The following is a 15,832-nucleotide window of genomic DNA, read 5'->3' as shown; positions in this document are numbered from 1 at the left end:
CACATAAGGGCACATTTATCATCACTCGCAAAATATGAAAAATAGTTTTCAATCCTTATCGCATTGATAAGGATTGAACTATTTCTCATATTTATTAAAAAAGCAACACAGGAACAGCAGTTCCGAAAAACTGCTGTTCCTGTGAAGTAGAAATCATACTTACCACAGCTGCTTCATTCCCGAAGCAGTATATGGTCAACGGGGGTCCTGTTCTTACTCCAGTGCGCATGCGCCGAGTGAAGCCCTCGGGCATGTGTTCAAACATCTCTGTTCTCTATCGGCAATTATAGTTTGCAGAGAGAGAGAGTGAATGACAGGGAGGGATCATGTGATCCCTCCACACATGCGCTGTCCAGCTCTGCTCGTCGGAGCAGAGCTGACAGCACTGAGATTTCTCATTTATGATAATGTACACCAGCTTCAGCTGGCGTACATTATCAAGACAAGTTCCCGAAAAAATCTATTTTTCGGAACTTGTTAGATTGCAAGAGGGAGCAGTCACCATACTGTTGAATGATGACTACTCCCCAAAAGGAAGCAGAATGCAAAGCAGCAGATATCCACAATATCTGCTGCGATGCATCTTTAATAAATATGCGGGGGACACATCGGGGCATGGATTCTATGTTAAGTGCACGTTAGCGCACCATCACAATTTGTTAAATATACCCTAAATTGTTTAGCAGTGCTTCTCACAATTACTGTAAGTGGAGATTTTAGTGGTTATATCTGTGTTCATGAAATTACACCATTATTGTTTTGGAAATTCATGTATGTATGTATGTATGTATGTATGTATGTATGTATGTATAAATATAGACACATGCTTGCAACTTTTTGCACTAGTATACTGCACTAAGAATAACACTGTCAAGAGGAAAATATAACAATTGGAACAGCTTAGCTAATAAAAGTGTATAAGTCAGAAAGAGTAATCCTATCTCACAACCAGCAAACCAACATGATTAGCACTTTCAGAATGTAGAAACTACTAATAAAAAGTGCACACCTGCAACTGGTTAGCTGGGTGAATGTTTTTTGAGTTATCTAGTGTCATTGTCACTTTTACTTATTCCTCCTCTCAAGTGGGGGCTAGGTGAGGCTGGGGGGTGTGTACAGGGAACTTTGAGCGTAATTGGTTTGAGACCCATGCATCACCTGACCAGCCGAATCATCTGCATGCTGGTGGTCAATAAGTTATTACCAGTTTTCTAAAGAGAGCAGTCTAACACCAGTTTCCAGTGTACTTGCTCAAGATGATGATACTGGGATACTGGGACATTCGTGGGGTGAGGCATTATGACTGATAGATATATGTGGGCTATGCTGATATTGAAGTAATAGGTGACATTTTTGCTTAGTGATGTAAAAAAATACTGCTCACATTCCTGCACTCGGGTATTTGTATCACTCTATTCTTTTTTTTTTTTTATCTGATCACTACTGAAGTTGGCTCATACTATTCGACTGCTGCTGGAATACACTGGGACTCCCTATAAAGAGAAACGATATGTGACAGGAGATGGTGAGTGCCTGGGAATCTCTGCACATCAGTGTAGGGGAATGCGCACAAGAAATGTAAGGGTGGGGGGTTCATACATTACTGTTGTAGCCCTCGACTAATTATATTGGATGGACTTGTTTTTTACTAATTAGTACTGTACAAAATAGTTCAGTACAATTCCCAAAATTGTGCCTGAAAACAGTCATCACTAGGGGAAGATTCAATTCAACGGGATGTGTTTTTGGAACAGTCTGCAAAAACTCATCGCCTCGATGTTCAGGCAGGAATCTTCACTCATTTTTCCTTGTGTCCCATAGAGGCTTTCAGAAAAATGAACGGAGTTTCCTTACTATAATAGGTAGCAATATGCGCATCTAAAGATCAAGGTGATGTTCAGAGGCACCATGCGCTGAATTCAATCTCCCCCTTCTTTAATTGTTACCATATTACAGGCACAAAGAAGCAGATCCATTTGGTGATGGGCTCTCTTTAATAGTATATATCCTTTACCAGCTACTGTGCACTATGTAAATTTTGGATTAGAAAGTGAGTAAAAGTGGTAGGGCTGTAACTAGGGTTTAATGAGAGGGGCACAAAAGTCCATACTGCAGCATTTAAGCCATATCATTTATGGATGGTTTAAATACTGGACCATGAACCTCTCTTGTTTTTAAAATAAGGATTTTGTGATTAACGTGCTATTGGTTGTGGATTGCAACAAGAAGTTCAGTGTTTATATACATATATTCACATTGTAGATATATGTGGATATTTCCAATCAGTGGTGCAATGCTTGTCAAGGATTAATTCAAATTAATATTTTAGTTGAGATCATTGGGGTATTGGTTTTCTTTCTGGTCTCAGGGAAAAAATTCTAGTAATGGTTTCTGTAATATGGGCCATTTTTGGCCCTTTGTCATCTACAGGAGCACACATTGTTTACTGCTCAGACGTCCCGACTACCAATTTATTTACATTACATTCATGAAATAATCCTTTTAATAATTTAAAGGTATGCACTTTTAATCTAGCATTGATCTCCCAATACTCCAGAACGCTACACTATTTGCATTCGCCCTCAGTGCTTTATACATATACTCTTTCCTGATTTCTTTCCATAAATCCTTTTAACAGGCGTTTGTGAACAAACTTCATGTAAAACATTTTATTATTTATGTTGCTAGTATTCCTTTATGTGAAGGAGAAACATATCCAGACCTGCAATGTAATTATGGGTGAACAACAGCCATATTGCAACACCAGAGGAATTAGAGTGTGTGGACTAACCATGAATTTTATGTTTGTGCATCATTAATACTGTCCTGTTTCTGCAGCACCAGACTATGACAAGTCTCAGTGGCTGGATGAGAAGGAGAAGCTGGGATTGGACTTTCCAAATGTATGTGAACTTGGGAGTGGAGGGATGGGATTTCATTAGATATAGTTGTAGTCTAAAATAACTTGGGTTTGCAATCTGAACTAGGTAGACTTTTTGCTGTTATTTTATGGATGTGGCTAGAGTAGGTTGTTACTATTCATGTTGATTGGTAAAGAGATAATAAGGTTGTAGCCTTGTCATATTCTACAGTTGCCATACCTTTTGGATGGAAACATTAAGCTGACACAGAGTAATACTATTCTGCGCTACATTGCCCGCAAGCATGGCTTATGTAAGTATTGGCTCCTGGTTTATGTGTAATATACTGTTGGGAGTTTAAAATCTTCCACAGTTTGACCTGACATGTCTTACCTATATTTTTAGTGAACCTTGTAACACCTTATCATATTCAATCTTCATTTCCTACTTGTGATGGATGTTCCCAATATATTCACCAATCAAATCCTCTGATAGTTCACAGGAGCACATAATATTTCAAGAGATAAATATGCCAATCTTATAAGAGGCAGTGAGTGACCTGTCCACTTGTATGATTGTATTAGTGATGGTAGGGCTGCCATGGCAGCGTCATGATGTGAGGAAGAGATTCGGGTAGGTAGTAAACCACAGACTGAGATTTAGATAGTGAAAGGAGCAGGGTCCCAATAGTAGAGTAGCAATCCTGTTATACCGATGTGGTGTCAAATCCGCATCTGTATGGAACAAAGTTACTATGTCCAAATTTAAACACATTGTCCTCCCGCTCCACATTTATTCATTCAACATTAATTTACTGTTCCCCAATATTGACCTGATTCTCTACCTTTATATTGAAACCTTTGCTTTGTCCACTGCACACACATTCTCCCATAGTTCTCTTGTCTTTCACTATTTGTTACATTGCTTTTCTTTAACATCTCACATATATTCAACAACCACCATATGAAGGGCTAAATCTCAATATTGGTCATCCAATAAATTACCTAAAGACATGTAAATTCCCTGTAACATTGTTGTTAAGTGGTTATCTTTAAACCCTGCCATCCCTAGACCTCATTGCAATGTCCTACCTGCCCTTCACTGGGGGACACTGATGCCCTTTTTTGTGCAGCTATCACAGGAGCAGTAGAGACCTTCCATCACTGTATTACTGCGGCTATCCATTGCATTCTGTTCTATGGACATGAAGTGGTTAAGGATGACAGATTGGATTGGCCATGGCTCAAGTCTAATCCGGTGCTACATTGATTGCACACCTACAGTACATGCATGTTTCATTTACTTGCCCATTCTTGGCTGACAAAATTATATGGCTCTGCTCCTGTCTTCGCTCTGTTCATCAAATAAAGGCATTCATCCAGGTGGGGAGCACTCACACACGATGAAACACAACTTTTGGGGAGGGGGCACTATGGAAAGAGGAAATTGTCCAAAATTGAACATCCTCTTTAAATGAAACATGTTTATTTATTTATTTACTCACATCTTTGCTTTCCTCCAGATGGAGATTCTGAAAGTGAAAAGAACAATGTCTCATTGATTGAAAACCAAGCCATGGATTTTCGGATGGCCCTTGCTACTATTACCTACGATCCTAACTTCGTAAGTAAACAAAGCAAACTGAATCCTTGAAATTGTTTTTTTTAACAGACAAAACTATAACATGCCAAATAACTTACCAACTTACATTTTTTTCAGGAAACACTGAAGGGTCCATATCTTGAAAAATTACCAATTGCCTTGGCTAGATTCTCTCGCTTTTTGGGGGAAAGACATTGGTTTGCACGGGACAAGGTAAATGTGTTCTAATACAGTATTTATTTTGCTATGGCATAGTAAATGCAACCATATTTTTTTTTTAAGCTCTGCATTTTCCTCTATCTTTTGATTGGGTAGCACAGTTTTGTTTATTTTCTTTCTCCAGCTTACGTTTGCAGACTTTCTGATGTATGATGTCCTGGATCAGCACAGGATGTTGGAACCTAAATGCCTGCAAAATTTTAAGAACCTGCAGGACTTCCTGACCCGATTTGAGGTAAAGATTCTATTTAAGCACCTTTGTCCTACCACTTGTGCAGCAGTAAGAGTTATCTGAAAGATGTAAAGGAGGCAAGGGCAAAATCACAGAGAGTACAGGTGATGCTGGGATGCCCCCTCAAAAGAGCAGAGCGGAGGTCTCTTGTGAGGCAGCCCATGGGCAGTGGGAGTATGCGTCGGACCGTCTTGTGAGAACAAAGCAGGGAGCCCAGGAGGTTAATGCAGATTTGGCAGGCCCATATTGCTATCGGTCCCCACGATGCAATGTTCCGCATCTGAAGGGAGTCAAGCTTCAAAATAATTCATTTTTATGAGTGCCTTGGCTTTATATTTCAAAATTATGGGAACACTACATTGTATTTAATAGTGCTACTGGCAGAGGAGATCCAGTCTGAAAATTAACTTTACTCAAAGGGAAGGTCCCCGCCAGGGTGGTAATCCCTGATGACATCACTGAGTTTCCCAACATGTTTTGCTATATTTAATTTGTCTTTAAAAATTGGTTAACTATTTTATTTTATTTCCCTCTCCCTCCAGGCTCTACCAGCTATTGCTGCATATATGAAATCGCCCCGGTTTATGAAAACCCCAGTTACCGATCGAATGGCATATTGGGCCAACAAAAAATAATCTTATCCAATGTATTTGACAACTTTTTTTCTGCCAAGATTTTATGTTTCTACAAGATCTGATTTGTTTATCATAATACTTATTTCTTTCTGCACTATAGTATCTTTCTGTGAACAAGTTTACAGTTTACAATAAATAGTGTTGCATTTAATTATCTACAGTACTGTATGTGTGTATGTTTGTGTGCGTGTGTGTATTAGGATTGCTCAGGCTTGATTTTTTGAAAATCATGCCACCCGAGTTTAGGCAACCTGAGTACCAAGCCGAGCCGGCTCGGTGCTTTCGTGCATCCTTGAAACTGAAATGGAGGCATAACATCATTGGCGCGTCGATGGATCTCACGAGCTTTGGATTACATAAGTACTGCCATTCACGGAGATGCACAGATTTCACAGAAGGGGTAGCAGCATTCTTGGCAGTCTCCAGTGCCATTGCTCACACAGAATCAGCAGGGGTGGCAGTGTCCTTGTCACTCTCCAATCACATTGGTCTGTGCCATTGCTCATAGAGAAACATGAGGGGTGGCATTGTTCTTCTTATCACTCTCCAATCACATTGATCTGTGCCATTGCTCATACAGAAACAGGAGGGTTGGCAGCAGTGTTCCCTCTAAGCTAAGCAATTTGGAAAGGAAAGAGTTAAAAGGTCACTCTAATGAGGGCTCCACCCGAAAGGTTTGCATTCACATACTGCATGATGTTTCCTTGTATGATACAGGTTTAACTCTATCATTTCCAGATTGCTCAGCTTAGAGGGAACACTGGGTGGCAGTGTCCTTGTCACTTTTCAGTCACATTGCTCTGTGCCATTGCTCATACAGAAACAGGAGCAGTGGCAGTGTTCCTGTCACTCTCCAGTCTTCAGTGCCAATGTACAGTGTCATTGCTCACACACAGAAAAAGAAGGAGACTTCTTGTCAGTCTCCAATGCCATAGCTAAGCGCCATCGATATGGCAACCAGCTGCTGGCACCAGTCATGATGATCCTAGTCCTTCTATGTCATCTACTAAAACCTATGCTCAAGGGCATAGTGGGTTTAAGTCAGGGAAACCCTCTAATAAAGGGAAAGTTTACTATAAAAAAAACATAAAATTGCCAACATGCCATTCTACCCAAAATATTAACAAGTATACCAGCATCAGCTAACTCACTTCTCTCAGCTAGATCCCAGCACCTGCAATCTACACTGTCATCATCCTCACCCTCATCAGTGTGTATGTCTTCCTCATACAATATTAATTCATACCCGCTTCAATCCACCATTACAGGAGTCTCTTTACTTTGATGTAACTGCTGGTAATGGCCTTCCTTGTGGAACTTGTAGTTTATTTTATGGCAACGCTGTCACAATTTTTGGGCAGTTCTTTTAGACCAGACCAGATGTCAAAATGTTGTACTGACTCTTCTGCATCACCACTTGGTGTCTTGTGAAAGTTTTTCCTAGCAGCAGTTGCCAGAGAAACTGAAGGAGGAGACATTGTGTCATGTACCACTTGAGCTGTCAGCTTGCTGACAAGGAGCTCCTTGCATCTCTTGAGATATGGGTCAGGTAGACATAGCTCTTAAACTGAGGATTAAGCACAGTTGCCAAAATGTAGTGACCCAATTTCAAGATGTTGATAATTGTTGGATCCTGGTGAAGCGAATAAAGTACTTGATCTACAAGTCCGAAATAGTTTGCGGAATTGCTAAGTTTCATCTCCTCCTTCAATTTCTCCAGCTACTTTTTCAAAAGTCTAATTAAGGGAATCACTTCACTTAAGCTAACAGTGTCTGAACTCACTTTACAGGTGGCTACTTTGAGTGGATTCAGCACCTTGCACAACATGGAAAGTGTTCTCCACTGTGCTGGATTAAAATATATTCCCCCTCAAATTCTATTTTTCCTGCTGCTGTAGGAGATTCACCAACCCAATGGGTTGTCACAGTCATATAATCTTTAGTTTGTCCAGTTCCGCTTGTCCACATATCTGTGGTTAAGTGTACAGTGGGTTTGTTGCCCAATAGTTACATGTTTTGACTCTCCTCAGGATAGGTCATTTCTGATAAGGCCACCAATATTGTTGTTGAATGTGAATTCCATCACATTCCCTCTTTTGCTCACACAATAAACTTGGTGGTGCAGAGCTTTTTAAAAAATGACAGGGAAGTGCAGGATATGCTGTCTATGGGCCGTAAAATATCTGGCATTCTGCAACAGCATGTAGGAGATTGGAGCAGCTACAACAACATTTTATTTTGCCCTAGCACCAACTGAAGCAAGAGGTGGTAACAAGGTAGAAATCCACCCTTTATATGATTGTGTGGATGGAAGAACAGCGAAAAGCGATCCACACTTACTCCACAAGCCATGACATTGGGAAAAGAGTCCAGCAGCCCAATACAGTTTTTGTCCAGCGCAGTGGAGAATACTTTCTGTGCTGTGCAACGACAGCATAGAAATCGACACGTCAGACAGTCCCTTTACATATTACGAGGGAAAAAAGGCAATTTGGAGACCCATGTTTAAACTCGCTTTGCAATACCTAAGCTGCCTACCCTCCAGTGTGTACTCGGAAAGAGTTTTCAGCACAGCTGGGAATCTTTTCAGCGATCAGCATAGGGTACTTTCTAAAAATGTGTAAAAGTTGATATTTATCAAAATGAACTAAAAGTTTCACGAGGAAGTCCTTTACTGGCAATTCCATCAAAGTACAAAAAGTTCTGTAATGGTCGATTAATATTATTATTATCGTAGATTTGTAAGGCGACACAGTGCTCCGCAGCAACGTAAAGTAGGGAAAACAGTACATACATAAAACAGGGACAAGGTAGACAAAATAAATGCAGACTTGAAAACAAACGGTATGGTAGACCCTGCTCATTAGAGAGCTTACATTCTAAGTGGCACAGCTGAAACAAGAGAAGCAAATGTGTTTCAGAGTAGAGATTGGGATAGTTGTGAGGGTGGATTAGTGTGAATAGTGTTATCGAGGATAAGGTCACCTCTACAAAAGCAATGGGCTTTCAAAGAGCATCTAAAGTTTTGAAGGCTGTGGGAAAGTCTGATCGAGCGTGGTAGGGAATTCCATAAGTGGGGAGCAGCACGGGAGAAGTCTTGTAGGCAGGAGAGAGAGGTGGTTTCCAGAGACGAGACAAGATGCAAGTTAGAGGTAGATCTAAGAGGGCAGAAGGGAGAATAGTTTCAACTGAGATTTGAAATGTATGCAGGAGCAGTGTTGTTGAGGGCATTGTAAGTAAGGGTGAGTAATTTGAATTTGATTCCGGAGGACACAGGGAGCCAGTGTAGGAATTTGCAAAGTAGTGGAGCAGGTGTGGAGTGGAGAGAGAGCAAGATCAGTCTTGCAGCAACATTTAGGATGGATTGAAGTGTGGATATAAGGGTGTCAGGAATGCCAGATAGCAGGAGGTTGCAATAGTTAAGACGGGAGATGATGAGAGAATGGATAAGAGTTTTGGTAGCATGTTGAGTAAGAAAGGGGCATATTCTGGCAATGTTTTTAAGGTGGAATTGACAGGACTGGGAGAGAGTCTGGATGTGAGGAATAAAGCAGTGGGCTTGGGAGACTGAAGAAATTGTGGTGTTCTTGACAGTGAGGGAGATTTGAGGGCAGGTAGTGACTCTGACAGGAGGGAAGATAATAAGCTCTGTTTCAGACATGTTGAGCTTTAGGTAGCGTTGGGACATCCATGTGGAGATAGCAGAAAGACAGTTGGTTATGCTAGATAGTACAAAAGTAGAGAGGTCAGGGGAATAGATATAGATTTGGGTGTCATCAGCGTAGAGGTGCTATTGGAAGCTGAATGAGCATGAGGTAAGGTGAGGCTGAAGGAAAGGAAGTTGTGGTCGGAGAATGGGAAGAGGTCCATTGGGAGAGACCAAAGGAGGAAGTAAGTGAAAGAAGTTTAGTGGCAGAAGAGACAGTGGGATTATCAATGGGAATGTTGAAATCACTTAGCATAAGTGTAGGCAGGTCAAAGGATAGGAAATAAGAGAGCAAGGCCGCAAATTTGTCAAGGAATAGGGAAACTAGACATGGGGGGCAATAAATGACAGCAACATGAAGGTGGAGAGGATTAAATAGACGAATAGTGTGGACTTCAAAGGAAGAGAATGAGATGAAGGGTTCAAAGGGTATGACTTGAAAGGTGCAGCTTGAAGAGATTAGAATGCCTATGCCACCACCTTCTCTGTTTCTGGGTCTGGGAGTATGACTGAGTGAGAGTCCCCCATAGGAAAAGACTGCAAGGGATGTAGTGTCAGAGTTGGTGAGCCAAGTTTCTGTAATGGCAAGGAGGTTGAGTAATTTAGAAATTAATTGAAAATGGATGGATGTAAGTTTGTTACAAACAGATCTGGCATTCCATAGTGCACAGGAGAAGGGAAGAGAGGGTAGTGGAGATATGTTGATAAGGTTGGTGAGATTGGAAGTACAGGATGGATGGAAAGGTTTGGGGTGGAGTGAGGAGTGTGAGCAGATAATGGGGATTGTAAGGCGCCCAGTATTAGGCGAGATATCACCAGCAGCCATGATAAGGAGTAGGGTGAGAAAGAGGACATGCGATGAGGATTTGTGAGTTTGAGGTTTATTTCTGTTTATGTAGGCTGGTGAGTGTGGTGGGTGCAGGAGCCAAAACAGTTCATGTGTACAGACTAGTGAAGAGGGAAGTAGTGAAGGGGAAATCATAACCGGGAAGGGAGGAATAGGATAATGGAGAAAGAAAAGGAGTTTGGAGAGAAGTATGGTGACAGTAAATAAGAGAGACTGTAAATTGAGTAGGTGCATGATGGAGAGATGTGATTGAATGTGTATTAGCTAGAGTAGGTAATGAGAGAGTAGAAAGGAACAATTGATCCAAATTGTGTGGGGCAATGGAGGAGGTGAAGGACACTTCCTCAGCGCTGCTGTGATGTTTGCCAACAGTATTTAGAAATATATTTGTGAGAATAAGGAAAAGTGGGATTCCAACGTGGATGATTTAATATTGTGTGAGGATGATGTACACACTGATGAGGGTAAGCATGAGGCTGAAGATGATGACAACAACATCTTGCCACTGTAGAGTTCATTGACAGCATTGTTAGCTTACCTGCCTTAAGCCCATTATTAGCTTGTTTTATGGGGGACCCAAACAAGCCAAGCACTTCAGCCACTCCTTGTCGCTGAAGCGCTTTGTTTGTTAAACTGTGCATGTCCTTTTAAAGATCCATCATAAGGGGCAGTGGGAGGGCCCAAGGACAATTCTATCTTGCACCACTTTTCTTTCCTGACACTGTTGTGTGGCACTGGCAATGTTTCCTAGATCTGATATAAACTGCTGTGCGATTGTGCTATTGCTATAGCCAGCCTCTTGCAGTTCATTGACAGCACTGTTAGCTTAGTTGCCTTAAGCCCATTGTTAGCTTGTTTTTTGGGGGCCCAAACAAACCAAGCACTTCAGAGACAATAGTGGCAATGAAGTGCTTGCTTTGTTAAACAATGCCTGCTACCCCTACTGTTTTTTGTGAGTTTGCAGCACTTTTCTTTTCTTCCACTGCTGAAAGGGAATGTTTCCTAGATGTACTATGGACTGCCGTGTGTTTGTGTCGTTGCTATGTCGATTAGCATCCAGCCAGCTCACTGCAGTCTATAGCCGAATGTGTATAAAAATAATATTGTGACCTGTGAGGTGATCAAAATTGACTGGAAATGTGTGTTATTGAGGTTAATAATAATGTAGCAACAAAAATAGAGCAAAATGATGTGATTTTTAGCATATTTTAACAATTTTTCCAAAAAATACAGCTTCAAAACCAAAACACGGGAAGGTGGTTTTGCCAAAAACAAAACCAAAACACAAAAATAATACAGATCCAAAACCAAAAACCATAACACGGGGGTCAGTGAACATCTCAAGTGTGTATATATATATATATATATATATATATATATATATAGAGAGAGAGAGAGAGAGAGAGAGAGATTGGGAGTGAGAAATTTTAACATTTGACTAGCTCCTAAATTTTAAGTCCTAGATTCTAAAAAATTGTCAAACCTGTTTTAAAGTATTTTCCAGTACCTTTGTTGTTTGTAATTAAGGATGTTTACTGACTCCCGTGTTTTGGTTTTGGCTTTGGATCTGTATTTACTTCGTGTTTTGGTTTTGGCTTTGGATCTGTATTTACTTCGTGTTTTGGTTTTGGTTTTGGCAAAACTGCCCTCACATGTATGGGTTTGGATCTGTGCTTTTTTTTTAAATGCTTTTTTCCTACATTATTATTAACCGCAACATTAATTTCCAGTCAATTTTTGTCAAGTGACAAGAACACTGCTACCCCTCCTGTTTCTGTATAAGCAATGGCACTGGAGACTGGAGAGTGATAAGAACACTGGTACCCCTGTTTCTGTGTGAGCAATGGCGCTGTAAGGTACGTACATATGGAATCCAAAACCTGCGACAACCGACGATGCAATAATGACGTTTTGCCTCGATTCAGATCTGAGGAAGAAGAAAAGTACAGAGCAGGCTCGGCACTTGGATTGGCGTTGTTTGGGGGGGCTTCTGATTTCAGAAAGCCAAACCTGAGCATCTCTATAAATAATAAATAAATGTTTTTAGCAGAACAAATGGCTGCAATAATTTAGAAAAGCTGTAAAAAGAGATTAGGTTTATAAGGACATGTAACCACAGGTTGGATGCTCAAAAAACGGGAATCAACAAAGACACGACAAGATGCTCTGATGCCATAGCTTTAAAAAATAGCGCACCTGAAAGGACCCATGCATTTTAACAATTCTGCAAGAAACTGTATATAGTAGTACAAAGTGTACTAACATAACTTACAGATGCACTGAACACGTCCCAAAGCTTCCCTAAAGCCAAGATGTATTACATATGCTTCAATAATCACTGTTGTTCTGAACACAGCCTAAAATTACTGCTCATAGAATGTGACACCAGTGCTAGGTAAAATGTTTTTGTGAAACCAGTGGGAATATATTGGACCTTTACAGATCTGCCACAAAATAAAAATGATGCATTTTAGCATTGTGTGTTCTACACAAATAACCCTTTTAGTAAGGCAGATTAACCACTAGAGAAACGTGGCAGAGCCACGGTAACGGGTGTTTCTCGTGTGGGAAGGTTGGAAAGAGGAAAAAGTGAAGTTGGAACCTTACTTTATGTAAAAAATTACCACATTTCTCACTGTGGTAGTCAGCATATTGATGCTGACCGCGATCAATGAAGAAGCTGGCCAGACTTGACGGGCATAGACAATATACAACGCTTTGTAAAGTACATTGTCCATGCCCGTATACTTACATTACCCCCTTAACAGCACCGATAACAGTGTTGTGGTTCCCAGTGACGTCATCAAGTCTGGCCTGCTTCTTCATTGATCGCGTTTACTTGCAGTCGGAGGGCCCATCAGTTGTCTTGCAGCCTCGTTGTGAAAGAGCCCTTCGGTTTCAGGACGTTGGGGTAATCAGTATCATTATTCCGTACCCCACCCATTCCTTACATCCTCGCTGTGTATTGACCTGATTCTGGCTTCTGTCTTTGCCACTGCTCAACACAATAAAAACTAGAGGCTGTGAAGTAATGTGCGTTCTCTGGATTCCAAAACACCAAGGGTAGATTTATCAAACCTTCTAAAAAAGAAAAGTGGAGGTGTTGCCCATAGAAACCAAACATGCTAGCTATCAGTCTCTAGAATGTATTAGATAAATGATAGCTGGAATCTGGTTGCTATCAGCAACACCGCCTCTTTTCCGTTTCAGAAGGTTTAATAAATCTACACCTAAGACCGTTACAAATTGCAAATATGGATCAGTAATATATTACAACACTTTCCATGAATATTACTAATCATGAAAAAATGCCCTTTGTTGGCCTTTCTCATATTCAGTTAGACATAGCTAGTGATGTGCATTATCTGGATTCCACAACACTAAGAACGTTGCAGTACCTGTTTATTGAAGTAATTGCAAACATGGATCAGTAATAAATTACAACATGCTTTCCATGGATATTACTAATCATGACAAAAACATCCTTGTAGGTCTTTTTCTCATCTATTAGAAATAGCTAGTGAAATTATTGAAGCGCATCGAGTTTTCACTTCTGAGGGGGAGGGGGGTGAAATCCAAGAAATAATATGATCAATGAACAAAACCAAAAACTGGGTCTTTGAGCAAATAAAAAAGTCAATTTGTGCATACATGAGGTGACAATTCACTCTCTGAAAAACAGAAAAAAATCCTATATACTTTAAATGTTATGTTAGATCTATAAACCTGCCAACAGACAAGGCCTGCCTGTAATTTCTAGGTTTGTTGCCATAACAATAAATCCCACCCTACTTGCTCGCTGCCTAGGTGTGATTCTTGACTCAGATCTGTCCTTTGTTCCCCACATCATCATCATCATTTATTTATATAGCGCCAACATATTCTGTAGCCCACATTGACTCTATATATAAATCATGCTGCATACATCTAAAAAATATTTCCAGAATACACACATATCTCACACAAGACACTACAAAAACTTTAAATCATGCACTCATCACCTCCCACATTGACTATTTCAATTTCTTCCTTACTGGCTTGCTAGCAGCGTGTTGTATAAACACATCACTGTTACACTGCCTGTCAGTGTAAAAACGGTAAAGAACAGATGAAAGTTAAAAAAAAAAAAAAGCGTGGGGTCCCACCTCTATTCCTACGTAACCCTAGTGCTGACTGACTACTGCTGGTTCCGTGAAAATCAGGGAAAAATTTTGCGTGGGGTCCTCCCGATTTTCACTTAACCAGCACTAGGCAAACCAGCCGAGATTGGCAGCACTATAGCAGTGGGACACGCAGCAGGGGTCCCCCTGCCATAATGACTAACCAACCCCAGGCTGTTCAGCGCTGGGCTGGATTCCCTAGGAAGTGGGGTCCACCAAAAAAAACAAGCTGCCCCCCCTAGAGACACGCATCTCAGTGCAGATAGCATAAGGGCTCTTCCTACCCCCGTGGGCTGTGGGTAGTAGGGTAATATCAGCGATTAATAGTTAAAAAAACAAACAGACGCCATTTTGTTTTGTGAAGCTACAAGTCCCAGCCAGCCAGGTTGCCCTAAATAGTGTGGTCATGCTGCTGCTTGTATAACTACAAGTACAGCATACCCACGGCAGCCAGGGCATGTTGACACTTGGAGAACCACAAGTGCCAACATGCCCTGACATCCATGGCTGTCTGGGACCTGTAGTTCCAGAAAAGAAAATGTTTAAAAAAACCACAACACTCTCGTACAAACCACTAACATTTAATAAAAATAAAAAACCCACAATAAACACAGTAAGCACCCTCATTTACACCAAATATTTTTATTAAAAATAATAAATCCCGATACTCACCAATGAAGTCTTCTTTCTGTCACAAATGTCCCAAAACAATTTGTAGTTCCAAATGTCCAGGCTTGCCCCAGTCCCCAAGTATTTATACTTCCAAAGTCCAGGCTTGAGAAAGTCACAAAACAATTTGTAGATCCAAATGTCAAAGGTCAAAATCGCAGCTTGATACATTTCAGTTTTTTTTCACTAAAATCGCGGGTTATCACCCGCTATTTGCCGTGATTTTAACACGCTGTCAAAATCGGACCTTGATACATTTACCCCCAAGTTTTAAGTTGTGGTGTACTATATGTGCATTTTATTATTACTTATCTATTAAATTAAGAAATGTATGAAATGTAAATAAACATTGTATTAGTGTTGCATCTAATCCATGATTTGGGTTTCAAACCTATATTTTATTTTTGACTGATAGACAAACAAAGTAATAGTCACTTCAATCATCGTTTGTGCTCTATGTAACATCCAGTCTAACGTTTTACTTTGTTTGATTATGAGGCTGAATCACGCCACTGTGTTTGGGGGATTAGGAATAATAACGTTTCACATTGCTTACAGTAATTATCAGTGTGTACAGTAGCTGTAAACAAGGTTCTTCAGTTGAATTTAAATAGCAATCGGACAATGTCTTTGCAAAGTGCCTGTGCTGTCTGTGAACAACATACACAGTTTACTCTTATGTAATTTTGGTTTTACTCTTGAATGACACTGGGGCCAGTGTCCCTGGGCCGACACTACCATTAGGTGAACCTAAACAACTGCCTAAACACTAGGGTGCCTTAAGCATTGAATGACTGTTTACTAGAGATGCTCAGGCTCGGTTCCTCGGAAACCGAACACACCCGAACTTAGGGGATCCGAGTCGGCTCGGTACTTTTCGCACTTTTTCGGATTCCAAAAC

At 40.6% G+C, this 15,832-nt stretch overlaps 1 protein-coding gene across 1 annotated transcript; it reads left to right on the top strand.

The window, feature by feature from the left end:
• The first annotated feature begins 1,180 nt into the window (after window positions 1-1,180).
• LOC142138885 (glutathione S-transferase Mu 1-like) lies at window positions 1,181-5,709 on the top strand. Its single transcript, XM_075195948.1, has 8 exons — window positions 1,181-1,289; window positions 1,450-1,525; window positions 2,839-2,903; window positions 3,093-3,174; window positions 4,384-4,484; window positions 4,581-4,676; window positions 4,807-4,917; window positions 5,457-5,709. The coding sequence occupies exons 1-8, from the start codon at window positions 1,257-1,259 to the stop codon at window positions 5,547-5,549; spliced, it is 657 nt and encodes a 218-aa protein (XP_075052049.1). The 5' UTR covers window positions 1,181-1,256; the 3' UTR covers window positions 5,550-5,709.
• Window positions 5,710-15,832: the final 10,123 nt, after the last annotated feature.

This window comes from Mixophyes fleayi, chromosome 2 (assembly GCF_038048845.1).
Source record: "Mixophyes fleayi isolate aMixFle1 chromosome 2, aMixFle1.hap1, whole genome shotgun sequence".
Taxonomy (NCBI): Eukaryota; Metazoa; Chordata; class Amphibia; order Anura; family Limnodynastidae; genus Mixophyes; species Mixophyes fleayi.
Note: the sequence above shows the minus strand (reverse complement) of the source record. Positions and strands in the feature narration are given on the sequence as shown.